General features: G+C 35.6%; 1 protein-coding gene across 1 annotated transcript in view; it reads right to left on the bottom strand.

The window, feature by feature from the left end:
• Positions 1–1356: 1356 nt before the first annotated feature.
• The window catches only part of Orc5 (origin recognition complex subunit 5), a 53138-nt gene continuing 34187 nt past the window's right edge, over positions 1357–20307 (bottom strand). The window contains exons 13-14 of the mRNA XM_069996299.1: positions 9671–9783; positions 1357–2198 (exon numbers count right to left, since the gene is read on the bottom strand). Of these exons, the coding sequence (XP_069852400.1) occupies positions 2153–2198; positions 9671–9783 (159 nt within the window). The 3' untranslated portion in view covers positions 1357–2152. The remainder of the gene's footprint in view (positions 2199–9670; positions 9784–20307) is intronic.

Genomic DNA, 20307 nt, shown 5'->3' with positions numbered 1-20307 from the left:
TTTGTGACTTTAAGACAATGAGATTAAGCTCTGTGGATCAAAGTCTCTTTCAGAGCTGTTGAAAAAGAACTGTTTTATCAATGAAGACTGGTCTCAGGACTGAAAATGACTTGTAAGTAAGAAGGAAGCAGGAGTGAAGTTTTTGTATACCTGGCTTTGGTAACTGAAAGAAGTCTACATATAAATAATCTAAAGATTCTGAGTTTTAATAGCTTTCATCTTCTATGGCCCAAATCACCATGAGGTCTAGGTAGATGCTGCATTTACGTGCCTCTAATATTAACAAAGATCTGGCCCATCAGACAGCATAATTCCCATCATTAGATTTCCTCCTATAATTAGAGGTTTATGTCTTACAATTAGAGAATTCCATTTGCAGATGACCCTTGTTAAAATGTTAATATACACATTAAGCTCTGTTAGTATTCATTTAAATGAATTAATCAAATTAGTGAGTCATTTAGCAAGCCATTAGAGAGTAAATTACAAAAGAGCAAACTTTTCAATGTTCAGTCAGGGTAAGAAAAAACATAGTTACAAGGTACCATACAAGAAAGCTGTACCTGGGGCAGGCAATATGGTATAGGGTGGGTACAGATAGAGAATGTGCTGGGCAGGGGACAGTTGACCAACAGTGATTAGGAGGAACTTTATCTCCTGTCCTTATCCCCATTTCCCTATTTGACAATATCTCCTTACCTTTGGTACCCAGAATTTCACCCCCAAAATTCAGACTGGTCCTTGACAGCCTATGTAGCAGATGCCCATCTGCATAGCAAAATATGAGGAGGTGAAAGAACCATCCCAGGTGGCAATGCTCTTCCCTTGAACGCAACACCCAAATGGGATTTCTACTTTGACAATATGGATTTCTATGTGGAGAAATATTCCAATCCGTACTATACATGGCTTTGTTCTGGTACTGTTTCCCTAAGCATCTTATGACACATAAAACTTACCCCTTTCTGTGGGAAATGAGATTCACAGTGAGGATGCATTGCTCACTAGTTGTGAGCAATGTTCCTCTGTGCTAGGAAGTTTTCCTTTGCTGTCCTATATAAGTAGTCAAAAAGAAACTCCATTCCTTTTCTCCTTAGTCATTAGCACAAAATAAAAGCAAGTAGAAAAACTGAAAAGACCTGTATTCTTTAAAACAGTTCAGACAATCACTATGTAAAAAGGTTTCTTAACTAGAAATGCTTTCTGGGAGAATTTTTCTTCACAAAAGAAATGAAGGAATCAAATGCCACTGAAAATTAAACAAGATTCTAAGCACCTTAAATCTGCTCAATTTCAAGCATTCAAATACTAACAGAAAACTTCTTTAAAATGATGAAAAGAAAGTGAGAACCAAGATACACAACAAGAAAGAATTTTATTACGGACTCACTAAGATCAATGATTTTAAAAAATGAAAAGAAGGGAGGGAAGAACAGGGAGAGGGAGAAAAGGGAAGGGCAGGGGAGAAAAATAAGAAAGAAAAAGAAAAGGAAACCAAATGCTGATAAAAAAAATAAGCCAGGTTAGGGAGTTAATTAAAGAGAGTGGCCAGACTGACCTTACATAGCATGTGAAATTAACAAATAGGCTTAGAGATGGAAAGTTGGTCTACAACTGATCTGCCTTTTGAGAAAATTAGGGTGAAACATACAAGTTTAGGTTAAAAAAATTTATTATATTTTGCAACTATGATCTTTTAAAATAATGGCCTTAGGAAATCTGCTTTGGCAAGCAACCATAGAGGCTCCTATGGAGAGGAAGTGAAAAGACTGGGCATATAAACAAGGGCTGCTGGCACGTTCAAAGCGCAGGGGATAGTTCACAGAGCAAAATGTAGTCCTAAGTAAATGGGTTTCAGGCAATTTCAGTGTTAAGATAACATCATTAAGAGTAGAACAGATTGTGCTCAAACCCTGCTGTTTATAATTAACACGTTGCTTCCAAATACTCCAGGGTCCCTGGTAAATAGTCTTCTGCTCACATCTACCCAGACCAATCAGAATATTTTCATCAGATTCCATGCTGGGCCAGCACCTGTTTGGACAAATCCAAGAGAGCCAAAGAACTCCTCTCCCTGGCCAGCTAAGGAGTTGGATGAACACAGCTTGGCTTAGTCATTGTCACAATGTCCATATGGCTTTGAAGCTTGTTTTCACAAGAAATCATACAAGTATTTTATTATGTCAAAGTTCACCGTCCTATAAACAAAAACAGATACTACGTTAGCATCCTCATCTCCACACTGCTCAGTTTATGTATGATTCTGAAAAGCACAAGTGAAATTAGTTAACTAAAGCTAAATAATCTTACAATACTATTAAATGAACACTATTTTTTAAAGTTATTAGAGTGCATATAAAATCTTTTTGTTTTGTTTTGCCAGGCATAAAGTTTACTTTTCTTTAAAAAAAAACAAAGGAAAAAGTTAGAGCCATTCAATATTCTGCATTTCAATTACATTACAGAAGCTCGGATTTCACTTGAAAGCTATTTTCTTTTTGTCTAATAATAGGAATAAAGTAATTAGGGATGCAAAAGTATTGAAATCTTCTATGCTTCTGAACAATGTTGCTCTTCCAAAACACCTGTTTTATCTTTACATAAATGTACAGCTCATCTGTCCTCATTTGCAGTTTCATTCTTTTCAGTGGTTGACCTGCATGTGTATTGTAACTAAATCTGTATGATCCAAGAATACGATAAACAGACGATGTAGATGTATATTTTTGTACTCTGATGGCAGGCAGAGTAAAATAGCTGAGGAAAAGAGACATATAATTATTTTCTTTTCACCAAACTCACTCTTCACTATAAATATTCAGACTTGGAGGTTTATTATTTGAATAAATGGTCAAAATAATTAGATATAATGATCGAGTAATAAGTATAAAATTAAAGCTTTAAGTATTCAATTCTACGAAACTAATCATTCAAGTGAGAACAGCCTTTTAAAGATTCTCTAATTGCATGCTCGTATTTATTAAACCATAACCAATTAATGTTTTTGTCTATCACTCTGTAATATACTTTCTTTAGAAGTTTCTAAGCAAATGACTGACATATCATCCATAGATACTGCTTATGAAAACACATTTAAAAATAGCTCAAGTGAGATGGTATGGCTGTTGTGCTACCTCACAGTAGACCAACGACTACCAACAACCATGTCATCTCTGCAGAATACTAAACCTTTCTAAATGTCATAAAACCACTGCCAAAAACAGTCCCATTAGCATGAACAGTGAATAAAACTAAAGACAGTTACTTAAATTTTAAAAATTTACCTCATGTATAAGTATGGTTACTAAATTACATTATTTTTAGTTTTATTCAAGTCTTAAATTCTGAAATTTACTGATAACAAGGTACCTATAAAAATAATTTTTAAAAGTCATGATATTGGTGGAAAGGATCTTTTTTTTTTTTTTTAAGAGAACCTAGAAAGGAAACAGAAACAATATGCTACTTTTAATTATTGAGGGAAAAAAGGGCAACTGGAATTTGTATATCTCTCCAGGTACACTTCTTCCTTACAATAACTTTTGGGTCTTAAGGTTGCAAATATCAAATGACGAGATCAAATAGAATATTATTTTCTTTTCTTTTTCTTTCACTTTGCCCTAAGTGAAAACAAAAAGTTCAGAAGAAGCTAAGATAAAACAACTTAAATTCCAACATTAGAGAATTCCTACATTATAGGGTATGATTCAATTACATAGTAGTATAAAGCCATACAAAATGATCAATACAATGTTGTATCTACACTATTATGGGTGAAAGGTGAACAGTTATAATTATGTTGAATTAGCTATAGAAAAATGTTTGTCTAACAGACTATTACTAGAAGAGGGCATAAACAAATAACAGTTCTCAGATTTACTTATAAAAGGACTCATTTATTTTCAATAATCTACTTATACTGTTTTATACACTACACTACAGCATAGTTCATGCAGTAATTTTTTTTTTTTTTTTGCTTATATGGTGCTGAGGAATCGAACCCAGGGCCTCATGCATGCAAGGCAAGCACTCTACCACTGAGCCACCTTCCCAGCCTCATCATGCAGTAATTTTTAATAACAAAAGTGGACTTTCAACCACTAATCATCACACACACACACACACACACACACACACACACACACACACACACACACACACACACACACACACACACACACACACACACACACACACACACACACACACACACACACACACACACACACACACAAATTCATAAAAGCCTGATTCCACTCCATTTCTCTGTTTTGTCACTGGGAAGTCCTCAAGCAAACTGACTCACAGTGAGATTTTTAGACTCTGTGTCTACTTCCTTCTGTCATTCACCCATATGGATGAGTGGCTTGCTAAATGACCCCCCACCACAAACACATATGTATTCTTTTAAATAAGTCTGCATTTCAGAATTTGGTAAAATAACCAGGGCAACATCAAAAATTAAATAACATGTTTCAAAAGTTAACTTTTTGAAGGAAAAACAACCCATTTTAAATACAAATAAAGTTGTGTACTTTACACCTATTTTCTCTGACTAATGTGTGTACATATGCCAGTACTGGGTCTTGAACTCAGGGCCTCAGGGATTTTTTTGCTTGCAGCTGACATTCTACTACTAGAGCCATGCCTGCAGATCAGTTTCTTGCTGGTTAATTGGAAATGGAGTACCACTGACTTCTTTGTGAGCTGACTTTCAATCTCAATCCTCTAGGTCTCAGGCTACTAAGCAGCTAGGAATATAGGTGTGACCCACCAGAGACCTACCACTATGCGTTTTTCTGGCTTCAGATGCACATTAGACTCATATAAATATAATTTTAAGATTTTACAGCAAATACTGTCTCCCAAAGAACTCAAATCAGTTGTTATCTAAAGCAAGCAGGCATGGTGGTAAATACCTGTAATCCCAGCTACTGAGGAAACAGAGAAGAGGGTAAATGTAGTTTGAGGACAGCCTAGGCAAAAAAGTTAGCAAGATACATTTCAAGAAACAAGCTAGGCATATTGACTCATTACTGTAATCCCAGCTACAAAGGAAAAATAGGTAGGAGGATGGATACAGGTTTGAGTTTGGCTCTGGGCAAAAAACTGAGACCCAATCTAAAATATAAAACAGAGCTGGGGATGTGGCAAAAGAATTTAAGCTAATACAAGTAAGAATGCTGAAAGGAGTAACATTGGTTAAGATATGTTAAATAGCATCTCCTTTGTACAACTACTTAAAGATAACTAAAAAAAAGAATTTAGAATACAAGTAAATGATATGATATATATTTTAGGGTACAATTTTATTTACATCCTTTTACTTCACTCTGTCAATTCTTTTGCTCTACACTGAACTATTTTATTTTTCTCTCACAAGTTACTATTTTATTTCTTTTTACTTGTGTGGGTTATCTGATTTTAGGTTCTCTTAAAAATCGTTTTTTTTCTGACTACTCACAATCATACTAACCTGTAATTGTAAAATATCTTGTACTGACTTCCCATTGACTATGGAGGAAAAGCAATTATGAACTTAGAACTTTCATTCACATTAAGAACATTTCAAGAACAGCACTGTACAAGGTTTTCAGTTCCTCTGTCTTCTCCAAACTTTATTTCACATTCTGTATTCCCTTTCAGGAACCAGCTTCCTGCTGCCTTTCTGTTCAAACCAACAAAGCTGTCTATATTCTCTATTTCTTCAATAAATTTTCCTTTTCTCCTTCTGGGCCTAACTGAAACTTGGGACGGGAAGATTTAGTGAGTCAACTGTGCTACCCCAGACAAGTTCTGCCAGTTGGGGTTGATGTCATTGTACAATAATAATAATAATAATAATAATAGTCTGTGCTTCTGAGAACCAGAACATTCCACTTACCACCATCTACCCACCTGGTTATCATCTCTTAGTCACTGAAAATTCAACATTCAGTTCTGTTCTTCCTTTGCATCCTAAGACCTGCACTAGCTTGGCGACACACATTTGTCTTCATCATCTCCAATGATTATGCTCAGAAAATATCCATTTAGACATTCTACCTTCTACTCTCAATATGCTCAGTTTGAGCTATCTGGAACATCTTAGGCCAATCAGTTCACAAATCTTGATACTGAGTATTTAAAATTGTGCCAGACACGGAACTATTAGCCCCTCTCTGTCCAGTTTACACTCCAACTGCTCACTTGCTAGCATTCATCTGAACTCATCTGGCAAAACCCCAGTATTATGTGATTTCAATTATAATTCTTTGCTGCCCTAGTATCTAGCATATGGAATGCTGCAGGAAAAGATCACAAGTCTCACAGATTGGTGCCATTGTAAATTCAAGGTCAAGAACTTTAACCCTCCCAGCATTTTCTTCCATTCCCTGTGGTGACTATTTCAAACATCTCATATTTCTCTCACACTGCTACTACTTCTGCCATTAGTCATGATTTTGCCTCCTCCTTCACTGGGAAAATAGGAGCCACCAGATCAGAACTCTTTTGGTACTAAAACTTCAAACTTAGTTTCACTGAAATCTTTTTCTTTCTTGTTATAATGCAATAAATAGGGATGCAATAAAAAAAAATATGTTAGAATGTATCTCATCCAGGACTCTTTCACTTCATGTTTTAAATTTCATGCTTACATAATAACTCCCATGGTTTAATTTCTTTCTGTTTTATACCATTAACTCTCTTTTGATGGTTTTCCCTATCAATTTTTAGACATGCTCAAATCTTTAAAATTGGGCTTCTATCCTACCAAGTGTTCCTGCTAACATTACAAATGACTGCTTTATCATTAAACAAGAGGACCCTGCTCAAGTTCTTGGCAGCATTTGACTTCTGACCATTATTCTCTTCCCTTAAGTTTTCTTGTGTATACAACTTTATATATAACTGCCTTGTCCACTTAAGCATATAGCATAAGTATTTATTTGAGCTTTATCCTTTAAAAGATTTTCGGTAACTGCATAGTGTCTTTTTGTTTTTTTTGTCAGCTGTGGGGCTTGAACTCTGGGTCTGGGCACGGTCCCTCAGCTCTTCAGCTCAAGGCTAGCGCTCTACCACTTGAGCCACAATACCACTTCCAGTTTTCTGGTGGTTAACTGGAGGTAAGAGTCTCATGGACTTTCCTGCCTGGGCTGGCTTTGAACTGCGATCCTCAGATCTCAGCCTCCTGAGTAGCTAGGATTACAGGCAGCACTGTGTCTTCTCACTTACCCTCTGCCATAAGTGTCAGGAAGCAGGCCTACCCTGCCCATGGCATTTGAGAAGGATCGTGTAAGAAACATTTAAACTGAAATCTGAAGGCTGCACAGCCATTGACAAGATGATGGAGAGAAGTGGGACAATGCTGAAAGTGCAAAGATGGAAAGCTAGATGGTTAACATGAAAAACTGAACTAGGCAGAATGGTTAAAGTGCATACATGGGGTAGAAATGGTGTGTGCTAGTTGTGTTGGGGACAGAAGCAAGAGGCACATTATTTATAGGCCAAAGAGTTATCAGAAATATAAAACACACTTAAATAAGAGCTTGACATTTTTTTTAAAAAGATCATTCTAGTTTAGTAGAGGCTACTAAAGTGGCAAAAGTACAAATGACAGCAAGTGAATGAATCTACAATATACTAGAGGACTAATGACCTATCTGCATGTGGGAAATAACAAGATGACTCCCAAGCATCAGATCTGTGCAACATAGTAGAGTGCAGAAATGATCAGATGCAAACATGAATATTGGAGGAAAGCTGGATCTTTCCCTTTGTGTTGGTGGGTAAAAACAGAGGTGAGCTTGGTTTTGGAAATATATGGTTGTAGCTGGATACAATCAATATAGGTAAAAATATTATTTACAAGGTCTAGCCTTTGATAATAGGGCAGTTATTAATAAACACACGGTTGAAGTCGTATATGTAGCTAAGAAAAAAGAACCCAGGATCAAGCCTCAAGGAACAGCTCTATTTAAAGGCCATGTGGAAAGGATAAGCTGGAAAATAAACCTTAGCAAAAATAACCAAAGAATAAAGAAGAAATCAGAATCATGGCACCAGGGGCTCTAAAAGCAAAGACCTCTCAGAGAGTAGTTAAGTGTTAGGTGCCACTGAAAGGACAAATAGCCTGAGATCAACAGATGCTCTGAGCACAGGACAAAGAATTTATCTTAGGTCAGAAGAGGAACAAACTGTCCTACAGACACACACACACACACACACACCCCTGTCTTAGGTCAAAAGAGGAACAAACTGACACACACACACACACACACACAGAGGAGAGAATATGGAATATGGGTTCCAAGGCTGGCAGTTGAAGGATTGCACACGCACATACACACACACACACACACACACACACACAAAGGAGAGAATATGGAATATGGGTTCCAAGGCTGGCAGTTGAAGGATTGCACACACACACACACACACACGGAATATGGGTTCCAAGGCTGGCAGTTGAAGGATTGATGATTTCAATGTCCTCTGAAAACTGACTGTAAGGCTTTCAATAGCACTGGTAGAAATATAGTATCTTGTCCAAGGGCTGAAACAGCTCTCATTTGGACAAACATACTCTCTCCTGTAAACTTCTAATGCTCTAAAATTGCTCCAATTATCCATTTTGCACATATCATCACGGGATATACTTCTTATGATGGACAGCAAGACCAGGAGGCCCACTCTTTTTTTTTTTTGGGGGGGGGGGTCCGGTCAGTGGGGCCTGAACTCTGGGCCTGGGCACTGTCCCTCAGCTCTTCAGCTCTACCACTTGAGCCACAGCGCTACTTCCGGCTTTTTTTTTTTTTTTGCTTATGTGGTGCTGAGGAATCGAACCCAGGGCCTCATGCATGCAAGGCAAGCGCTCTACCACTGAGCCACCTTCCCAGCCCACGGGATATACTTCATACAGTTAACATGTCCTCTTTCTCCTATCCCTTCTTCAGGTACCCACTTGTCAATTCTCTTAAAACTCTAAGCATAGCACAGTACACCAGATTTGATGTTCCTATGGCAACATAGAACTATTACATCACCTGAACAAGACACTGCATTTCTATCAGAGTCACCTATGTCAGGTTTTTTTTTTGGGGGGGTGGGGGGGGTCGGTCATGGGCCTGATCTCAGCCTGGGAGCTGTCCCTCAGCTCTTCAGGTCAAGGTTAGCACTCTACCACTTGAGTCACAGCGCTACTTCTGGCTTTTTCTGCTTATGTGGTGCTGAGGAATGGAACCCAGAACCTCATGCATGCAAGGCAAGCACTCTACCACTGAGCCAGCTTCCTAGTCCCTATGTCAGGATTTTTTTAAGCCCTACAGTCAGCTAAAACATCAGGACTTAAGCTACATATGCCATGTTTCTTGTTTGAATAACCATGAACTTTATTTCCTAGCCAATGATCTTATTAAATCCTACCTTGATACGATCAAACTATTACTCTAGTCTGTTAAGAAATTTCAGACCTAGTTTGTGTCATCTAAAGAATTAGTTCCTGATCCTAATTTTAATCACTGGTAAGTTTATGAAAGGATTCATTCTACAGGAAAGTTTATTCATTCTTGGCACTTAAATGGTCTTTGTTTCAGTAACTAATGATGTTATTAGAAAGAATGTTAATTTCGGTATTTAGTATAGCATTTATATCATTTAAGACACTTTTCATTAACAATTATTCTCTTACCTTGCAATAGCTCTGATGAAATCTAGTGAAACTGTGCATTTGTATTTTGGTCCATCAAGCTGATCATCATGGCCAACCAGACTTAACAACTGAAGGGTCACTAGAGAGGTAATCTAAAAACAAAGAGAATATTTTTATGAGGAACCATGTTAATGAGATTACATGATACCCTCTCTCTAATGATATCTAAATAAATCTGCAAAATATCTACAAAGAATCTAAATAAGTCCATAAAAATATATGCAAAAATATTATTACTCTGAAGTTTACATATACAGATCTGTGCATATGTTTTAAATCCCTGTTTAACAGCTAGGGGTAGTTTACAGCTGATTCAAACTGTTCATAGCATGTTCTCATTTAAATAACATTTTTTAATATTTCTGTATGAAAAAGAATTATCATAGTCTTGTATGGAAAACTACATTAACTCTTACCCATTCTATTCTTCCGTAAGAGATTAATTTGTAAAATAGGTTAGTAATAGTTTTTTGAATTTCACACGTTAAACTCTAATTAGAGGCAAGCATCCTTAGTATATTTTCTTTTCATTACTTATATCTTCTAATTCTCTGGTTCAAATATTATCACATGTTAAAAAGACCCTTTATATTATATACTGAAGTATTTATCTACAGTTTTCATAGTAAGCCACAAATTCTAATCCAAGTGAGAATTTTAAAATGCTTCATACACATTAAGAAGTTTTATTAGTTTATTAGTCACAACAAATGTCCAAAGGCAAATGTTGGAATAGCTTCTTGAGGTAACTTTGAGTTCTAGCAGGATTCCATGGATCTTGTAAATTGTGTGAAGGACACAATACCATATCAAGATATAGCAGCCAAAAGGTTGTTCATTCTTTTGAGGGAGCAGGGAGATAAAATAGAAAAGCTACAGCACAAAAATAAAATCTAAAAAAAAAGTTGAGGCTTGAATTTCACATTAAAAAAATCATTTCAGGGCTCTTTATTTTATGGCCTTATCATATGAGAATTACTCAAAAAACACAACATATAAATACTTAGTTCAGGAAAAGATGTATTATATAAAGCAGTGCTAAGTTTTAAATACTTTAAAAGTACTTTTCCAGTTTAACAAAATGCTGCTGCAGTGAAATTAGAATAAATCAAAAGTTATGGGGGTTAATATCTTGAATCTCAACTACACAAATTCATAAATGTACTAAGTAAAACCCTTTGAAAAATATATAAAACCTTTGAAAAACTACGGATATGTGACAAATGTAAGAATATCCATCCATTACCCAAACCCTAAATTATCAAATTTACATTTAGAATTTTATGTCCACAAATGTCTTTAGAACTCACTCTAGGTACTATGCATTCAAAAATGAGTAAGATCACAGAAAATACACACTTCCTTGTTCAACTTTATGCTCCTGATACACAATGAGCCCTGGTCTCCATCCAAGTAGACCAATATGGTCAGTGTAGACATGACAGGAGTCTCTAGACTGTGAAGATACTCAGACTCCTTATCAGGAAGAATGCATTGGCACACATAAGACAGAGGACAGACTTGTCTTTTCCACCTGGCTGTTAAGGACTCAGTGACAAATGGGTCCCTCAGAGAAAAGAGATACACAAGAAACATTTCTGTTAGTTTCCCAAATGCAGAAAGTGGCTTATACCTACATTCTCTAGTTTCAGCAAGAATAATTAGAATCTTTTGCAGCCAATGAGTTAACATCTTAGATAGACTTAATCTTTCTTAGAGAAAGGTTCTCTCAATAATAGTAGCAAAATATACTGCACTTGAATACTATTTAATGAGTTTTAGCACTCTCTAATCTACAGAAGGCTTCTCATTCAATTGAACTTTGAACTATCCTGGAACATATTTCATGAACAAAATGCTAACTGTAACAAAGGATCTTTAGAAAAAAACAATAAATAAAAAGTTCTACTCCAAACAGGATGGCACAGATTCGTATTTGTGACTCTTCCTTGCTAAGTTCAACTATAAACCCTGTAAATAACGTTAAGAGGTAACCAGGAAAGGAGAACTAGGAAAGGTGGGAAGAATACCACATCAATTTATAATCCGCAGGCCTGTAAGAAGAATATTGGGTGTATGTAAACCAGGCCCTACACCTCCAATATGCAACTTAGCAACTTAAGGTTTCCAGGCAAGCTTTTTCCTCCTGAACTAAAGAGAAAACTGTCAAAACAAAAAATGACAGACAATTCTAAATCAAAATTGTCATTCATAGATTAATTGAAAATAAAAGCATTCTTTTTTTTTTATTGTACAGAGGGGTTACAGTTACATGAGTAGGGTAATGCATACATTTCATAGTGAGCACTGTTACCATCTCCCTTATTCTCCCCCTATCATCACTTCCCTCCCCACCTCCCCAACTTCTCCCACTCCCCGCCCCGACATTGTAAAGTTCCTTTTCAATATAGTGTCCTGTATATCTCGTCATCACAATGGATCAGCCTGCATCCTCATTTAAAAGTTCTGCAATATCCCTTCCCCTCCCCAAATTACAAAAATACATATACAAGGTGCAGAGCACCAGCATCAAATCCAGTGAAAACAGGGGTTATACAATTGGGAAAGAACATACAATAGAAACAAAAGAATCACATAGTTTATTGTAAGTACATTAAAAGCACTAGCAAGCAAGCAAGAAAAAAATAATAAACCTCTTGTGTCCCTGTCTTGGGGTACATTTTGCTTAACATTATCTCATATGGTTGTATGTACATAGCCTTTGACCTACTCTGCTTGTCCTAGACATGTACTAGTCACTGTAAACAAGGGAAACCATGTGTTTCTTTGGGCCTGGCTTACTTCACTTAATCTGATTTTTTTTTCCCCTCAAGTCTCTCCATTTCCTAACAAAAGAGGCAATGTCATTTTTTTCTGATGGAGGCATAGAATTCCATTGTGTGTGTATCACACACATGCACAACATTTTCTTGACCCATTCATCTACTGAGGGGCATCTGGGTTGGTTCCATATCTTAGCTACGGTAAATAATACTGTGATAAACATGGTTGTGCTGGTAGCTTTGGTATGACCTTCTTTGTGATCCTTTGGGTAAATGCCCAAAAGTGGGATTACTGGGTCCTGTACATCTCATCATCACAATGGATCAGTGGAGTCTTTTGAGGAACCCCCATACTGCTTTCAAGAGTAGTTGAACAAATTTACACTCCTCAACAATGCAGTAGGGTTCCCTTTTGGCCACATCCCCTCCAGCATCTGTTGTTATTAGTTTTCTTGATTATAGCCATTCTAGCTGGGGTGAGGTGGAATCTCAGCATTAAATAAGAGAAAACTAAAGAATCTGTCATTGGCAGTCATACCTTTAAAAAATGGCTAAGGGAAGTTTTTCAAAGAAAATGATAAAGGAGAAAACTCAAATATTAAAAAATATAATGAAAAGGTAGAGTATCTCCTCCTAAGTATTCTAAAATGGATTTGATTAAAAATTGTAACAGCAGCTACTACTCTATGCAATATTTGAAAGGTAGAAAAGCAAAAGGACTTGAATATAAGTAAGGTTTCAGTACCCATAAATTTCACTCAGACATTTATCACAGAGAACTGGACATTCATACAAAAACATGTATATCCGTGCTCAAAGTAACCTTTTTCATAACAGCTAAAAACAAATAAAAAAAAACAGCTAAAAACTAGAAAGAAGTCAGATATCCTCATGCAAAATTTGGATGAATCTAGAGGAAACTATGTTAAATCACAAAGGCCAAGAGTGTATGCCTATAATCCAAACAATACCAGAAACAGAAAGATTTGGCATTCTAGAGCAACTCGGGCAAAATTAGCAAGACTCTAGCGTAAAACAAAATACCAACAAAAGGGTTAATGGATGGCTCAAGTCAAAGCACTTAGTTCAATCTCTTAGTTCTTAGTTCAATCTCTATAAAGCAAGGAGAGAGAGAGGAAGGGAGGTTCAGGAAGAAAGGAGGGATGGAGGGAAATAGAGAGGGAGGGAGGGAGGGAGGAAGGGAGGGAGGCAGGCAAGCAGGAAAGCCTATTCCTATATGTTACATATGATAAGATCCTGTTTATACAAATTTTTGAAATGATAAAATTATAGCAGTAGAGATGAGTTGTTTTCAGAGATTGGGGTAGGGGAAGAAGAAAAAAGTGGTATGGTTATAAATGAGTATGAAAACAAAGAAATTCTCATGATGATTTGATTAGTCTGTATATTTGACTGTGATGGTGATACACAAACTTCAACATGTGATAAAATTTCATGTACCAAAGATATAGACATATAAAAATAAAAACTTGCAGGGATTTGGGGTCCTTGCAGAGCTGTTAGTGAGCATACTCAGCATGTGCAAGACTCAGAGCAAAAAATAAATATTTTAAATCCAAACCAAATCAAACCCCAAAGTAACAAAAATGAATGCATATATAAGTGGGGAAATTTGAATAATATCAATAGATAGCATTAAATTCAGTTTCCTTGGTTGTGACCTTTTACTGTAGATTTACAAAAGATTATTAGTGAAGTAGCACTGGGAAAACTAATAAAGAACATACAAGAAGAGCCTGTTACATTTTATAACTGCAGATGCATCTATAATTTTCTCAAAAAAAAGTTAATGAAAAAATTAAACCACTTGTAAATACAGCGGTCTTGGAGAAAAACCTTAAACAATCACCTTTACGAATATTTAAGTATCCATGCAGCTATAAAAAAAAAAATCTACTTGTGAGAATAAAATACTTCAGACCCAAACTTAACAAGAATTTTTTAATCTGCCTGGCCAAAAATGGAAAAATAAGAGAAAGTTAATTATTTCAGTATTGATTTGCCATCTGGATACATTCTTAAGCACTTACAGATCTCAATTTTTTTTTTCTGCCCCCACTTAAAGGCAGAGGATGTGTACCACTGGTTTCAGGTTGTTGAGCCATAAACAATCTCACAAAGTTGTCACAAAATTGCAGCGTGTCTTCTGTAATATAGGAGAATTATAGCAAATAATAAAAATACCAACCTGAGTGTTTTATTTTCACTAATTCTTACATTTTATTTCTGTTCTTTTTTTTTTTTTTGTCGGTCGTGGGGCTTGAACTCTGGGCCTGGGCGCTGTCCCTCAGCTCTTCAGCTCAAGGCGAGCGCTCTACCACTTGAGCTACAGCGCCACTTCCGGTTTTCTGGTGGTTTATTGGATATAGGAGTCTCACGGTCTCTCCTGCCCGGGCTGGCTTTGAACCGCGATCCTCAAATCTCAGCCTCCTGAATAGCTAGGATTACAGGCGTGAGCCACCAGCGCTCGGCTATTTCTGTTCTTTAAGATGATAAAAGTTCTATTTTTGTTTAGGGGCTATAAAAACCATCCACATTTAAAATTTATTAATAGGCTGGTTGTTCATGCTTATAATCCTAGTTACTCAGGAGGCTGAGATCTGAGGATCACAGTTCAAAGCCAGCCTGGGAAGGAAAGTCTGTGAGACTCTTATCTCCAATAAACCACTAGAAAACTGGAAGTGGCACTGTGGCACTTGCCTTGAGCTGAAGAGTGCAGGGACAGTGTCCAAGCCCAGAGTTCAAGCCCCATGACCAACAAAGACAAAAAAAAAAAAAACCAAAAAAGCTTTATTCATAAGTTAAATATTTCAATATGAAGATAATCAGAAAATAAAATTCTATGCTACCACATGGGGACTGTAAACTTTTATTCAATGTCTAATTTAACAGATGAGAAAACATGTCATATAAGGATGACTGGCATTACCAGTACCCAGTTAGTCATATGAAACAAACTAAAATGTTTTACAATTTTTTAGTGTTGACAGCTCCAGAAAACAAAACAAAACAAAACAAAAAACAAATCAAAAAACTCATGCCAGGCTACAAGTTTATTTGAAAACATTTTAAAGTTGTCATAACAAAGTTTTAAATTAAGCACTTGGATTTTAAGAATATTTAACACACTAAAAATGTCTAGCTAACCAATACCTTACTTTGGATGTTGATAAATATTAGAAAGCAGTTTTCTGACACTATTAGTATTGTGAAAAAAAGCCTCATTAGTCTGTGTGCATGTATCTTTTCTCTTATCTTTCAAAATACTTAGAATAATTTAACATTACAGTAATGTAAATCGGTTTTCACTCATTCCTAGATTCAATCTAGAAGACATACTCTATAGAAAAAGGAGGGGAAAAAAAGAGAATTAATATTAGCAATCATGGGCAGTTAATGGTGTAGGAATAACATTTTATTATTCTAGACTTTATGACAAACATTGTGCTAGGGATTTTAATTTCTTCAATCCTCACAACAATCCCCTCCAAATCAGGTACTAAAAATAAACATTATTTTCCAGATGAAGAAACCTTGGTGAGGTCAGTAAATAATGACAGTCACTGAGCTGTTAGGGCAAGAGCACTGGATTGAAATACTATCTGAATCCTTAAACTGATCAAAAAGAAAGCTGCAGGATGCAAGGAATTTTGCTGGGTAGATTAAGAAATGCTTCACAGAGAAAGATGTGAAAATGACAACTCTGACAGTGTTCCACACTGGAAGAGTACTTGGATATGTTGGAGGACAGAAATCTGGGAGCAGCCATTGCAGAGGTAACAAAAGAAAAGTCTTAAGTAAAACTGGAGCAATATAAAAAAAACAAAAAACAAAAAACCCCAGCATTTCAACAGAGCCCATGTCCTATCCCAAGAACACAGAATCACCTAGAGAAGCAACAAGCAACAATTCTGTGAGTAAAATTATCAGACATGGTTGAAATACTCATATATTTGAAATATTCAGACTGTATCTTATATAACAGTTACTGTTTTTAAAATTTGTAATTTAAAAGATGATTTAAGATGGGGAAGATTGCTTTTTGAAAAAATATCTGAAACTATTAGACAATATTGAAAATGATATTCCAAGGCAGTTTCTACCATATTTGTGGAATAAAGACCATTTACAAAAGAAAAAAATCAAAGCTACAAATCATAAAACTTTAGGAATATACTAAAAGTTGGGCTAAACATCAAAATCTTTAGAAAACAAAAGCAATGAAAAAGTGTTTTTCGAAACAGCAGAATGGAATCACTGCAGGAAAAGTCAATTTAATTATCAGAGAAAGTCAAGAATGTGTGGAGATGTAATTATTTCCTTTCTGGGTTTCTGTAACCTATAAGACATAGACATACTCTTTTGCAAATAATGTTAAGGTTTTAGCAGAATATACACTTCTTTCTACAGCTGCTTTTCTTGTCTACTTTGTTAAGCTCAAAGTCAAATAAATGATATTTAATGAACTGAAAAGTATCCTAGGCAGTGGGTTTTTTCTTTTTTTCTTGTCAGTTGTGGGGCCTGAATTCTGGGCCTGGGCACTGTTCCTCAACCCTTTAGCTCAAGGCTAGTGCTCTACCACTTGAGCCACAGCACCACTTGTGACTTTTTCTGCTCATGTGATACTAAGGAACCAAACCCAGGGCCTCATGCATGGAAGGCAAGCACTCTACCATTGAGCTACCCTCCCAGCCCCGGTTTTCCTTTTCAAAGTCAGGATTTGTATTACATACCAGAAAATTCATAACAAATTCTTTGCTTCATGTCTTTTTCTTAAAAGTTAGACTTAAAATTCAATTCTTTTACCTCTAAGTTTTTCTTATATACTTCCACTGGTGATGTTCTTCAAAATTAAAATTGTTTATTTCTGTCCTCAGTTTAAGAATAAGCAAACTGGATACATTTTGCTAGCAGAGAACAATAGTACTTCTCTAACTTTCATACATAAGCAGCGTTTTGATTTAACCTAGCTTAAAATAATCTGACTCAAAACCAAAATATATACTTTTTCTCTTCAGCTCCTACATTACAACAGAGACATTCACAAAGAAAAAAAAAGATAAATCTATTTATACATAATGTTTAGATTTACATCTCAAATAGGGATATGCAGTATTTGCTTAATCTTTGCTCTATTATTATTTTCTTTGTTCTCATCCATGTAGGGGATGAGCTGATTATTTATGTCTTAACAATAGGAGTTCATGTACCATAGTGAGATTTTTTTTTTTTCTATTTAAGCTGAGAGGCAGTCACTAACAAGCTTCAGCTGGAAATGCTTGATGTAAAAACAGTGTGAACTTGTCCCTGGGTTAATAAATTGTTCTTTCTGCCAAAAAGAAGGAAATCAATTTACAACTGTAATTAATTTTTAACATGCTTATTATTTTTATACTTTCATAGGCTGGTACGTATATCAACTGATTTATTAAATATCCTATCCTGATTACCCTTGGAGAAGCTTTTAACCAAAGCATTATTTAGATAAACAATCTTAATAAATGAAATGTCAGTGTCTGAGCTTCATACAATCCAACAAATAATATATTCAAGCTGTTAAAAGACGTGATGGTTTATGACAGGTATCAACTGTTTAGTGACGTTTTACATATAATGAGAACAATAAGTAAATATTGCACATAGAAGAGATAGGCAAATATTTTTATTATTATCCCCCTCAAAAAAATAAGGGCATAATGTCTGATACTCTCAGATCAATAAAAATTGGCATGCATTTTTATACATAGGGGAACTAAAGACAGTGCCTTTAACTCTGGTTTTCCTGGCTACCAAAGCCAGGAAGACCCTAAGTGAATATAAGAAAAACAGAGAGTCATTAATTCAACGGGTAATTGTGCATGAGAATACAGAATGTTAAGCGAGATGAACCCCAAGTTAAGGACTCAAATGTTTTTTTCTTTCTTGCTATTGTGTTTAACATATTTATAAGATATTTCTTTGTTTCTTTGTATGTCCCTCCCCCACAGTATAACCCCTGTTTTCACTGTATTTGATGTTGGTATAATTTGTGGAGGGGAAGGGAAAAAACAAATTGTTTAAATAGGGATACAGGTGGACCCATTGCACCAATGAGATGTACAAGATGTTATGTCGAAAATGAATTTTCTAACTTTGGCATGGGGGGGGTGTTGGTGAGATGGGAAGGGATTGTTAAGGGGAAACAAAGGAGGAGGCAACAATGCTTGATAAGAAATGCATTCATTAACTTGCATATGTAATTGCAACCCCTCTGTATGGTATTTTCACAATAAAAAAATGAAAAAGTTTACATCTTCAGAGAATTCAAGGTAACGGGAGACACATATATAATGGCATAATATTGATACAGTATAAGTGATATAGTAATGACAGGAGTAAACATAATTATCTGACTACAAAAAAAGGAACTAACAGAAGTGGAGGGAAAGCATTCATGTTATTCATTATGAAATAGTATTGGGGGGGATCTAGACGTATAAAAGAGGTTAGGAAGAGAGTATATATACCAAACCAATTAACAATTAGTATGCTCTGTAAGAAAAAAACAGGCTCATTATAAAAAGTGTGTAGGCTAAATGAAGGCAGTGGAAGAATTGGACCAGAATGAGAAGGATATGGAATGTAGACTTGGTTCTGTTAAAAAAAAAAAAAAGAAACATTAAAAATATATTTCAAAAGGACAAATTTATTTTTTAAGGTTTATGCTGAGGTCTGTATAGAAAGAGGTGAAAGATTCGCAGAAAAGAAGCTAGTGTAATACTCTAAAAAACAAGAAGTTATAAATTTGAGGCAGTTGCAGTAATGGTAGAAGGAAAGAAATACATTCAACAGTAAGGAGGAAAAGCAGCCTGGATTTGTTAGCCTACTAAACAGAAAAAGAGAATTCAGAGATATTTCTACAAAAGCTAAAAACTGATTATCTGTCTTCTTTTTTCTAGAACCTGTATATGACAATTAGTAAAGGACCAATAAACAAATGATTACTTTTAAAATCTAAGACTAAAACCAATGGAAAATTTTAGGGAATTATTTGGTTTATCATATGGAGCATGATACAGATGGGACACTGAGGTAAAACTCAGTCTGGGGCAATCTGAATGAAAAATCAAAACAGAAATATAGACTTCAAAGACCAGCAACAACATATGCAGAATTTGATGCCCAGCAAAAGAGAAAATACTTATAGATACACTGAGTTCTGAACTCTAAGGCCATAATTACCTTCTACACTAAAATTCTGAATGCTTGATGGTAAATGAACAATAAGGTTCTAAAGGTAACTCAGTACCAAGAACACTAATTTCTCATTTAGAAGAAAGGACAAGGATTTTCCAGCAGCAGTATGTCATAAGTGGTAGGTGCAATATTCCTACAAATGAGCAGGTGTAGCCTGTCTCCTCTAAAGAACTCCAATTAACGATGGCAAGCTGTCATGGGAAAATGCCTGAAGCAATCACCATTTCTTTTATCATCTTTTTAAAATGTAGCACATATTTTTATAATGGAGACTTTTCTAAGTCACTTATCTTTTAACTTGTTCTTATTAACATTTATTTTCTTATTAAAACAATCTAGTCATAAAGCTCTAACTACTAAATGGAGTTGCCTGTAGTCACTATAGTAATACCGTTGTCCCTTACATATGCATTTGCAAGCATATATTCATACAAATTTTGTGTTTTCAGGCAAAACTATAGTAAGTCAAATAAGATTTACTGATATTGGATACATTTTCCCCCAAAAAGGTAAATAACAGAGATACATTTGACATATTTATTGGAAGCAATACTAGGCTTTGAGAAGGGTGGCTGT

The sequence above is a fragment of the Dipodomys merriami genome, unplaced genomic scaffold (genome assembly GCF_024711535.1).
Source record: "Dipodomys merriami isolate MVZ:Mamm:240054 unplaced genomic scaffold, mDipMer1.0.p SCAF_5, whole genome shotgun sequence".
Classification (NCBI taxonomy): Eukaryota; Metazoa; Chordata; class Mammalia; order Rodentia; family Heteromyidae; genus Dipodomys; species Dipodomys merriami.
The sequence above is the reverse complement of the archived record's forward strand: the minus strand, read 5'-3'. Positions and strand labels throughout refer to the sequence as shown.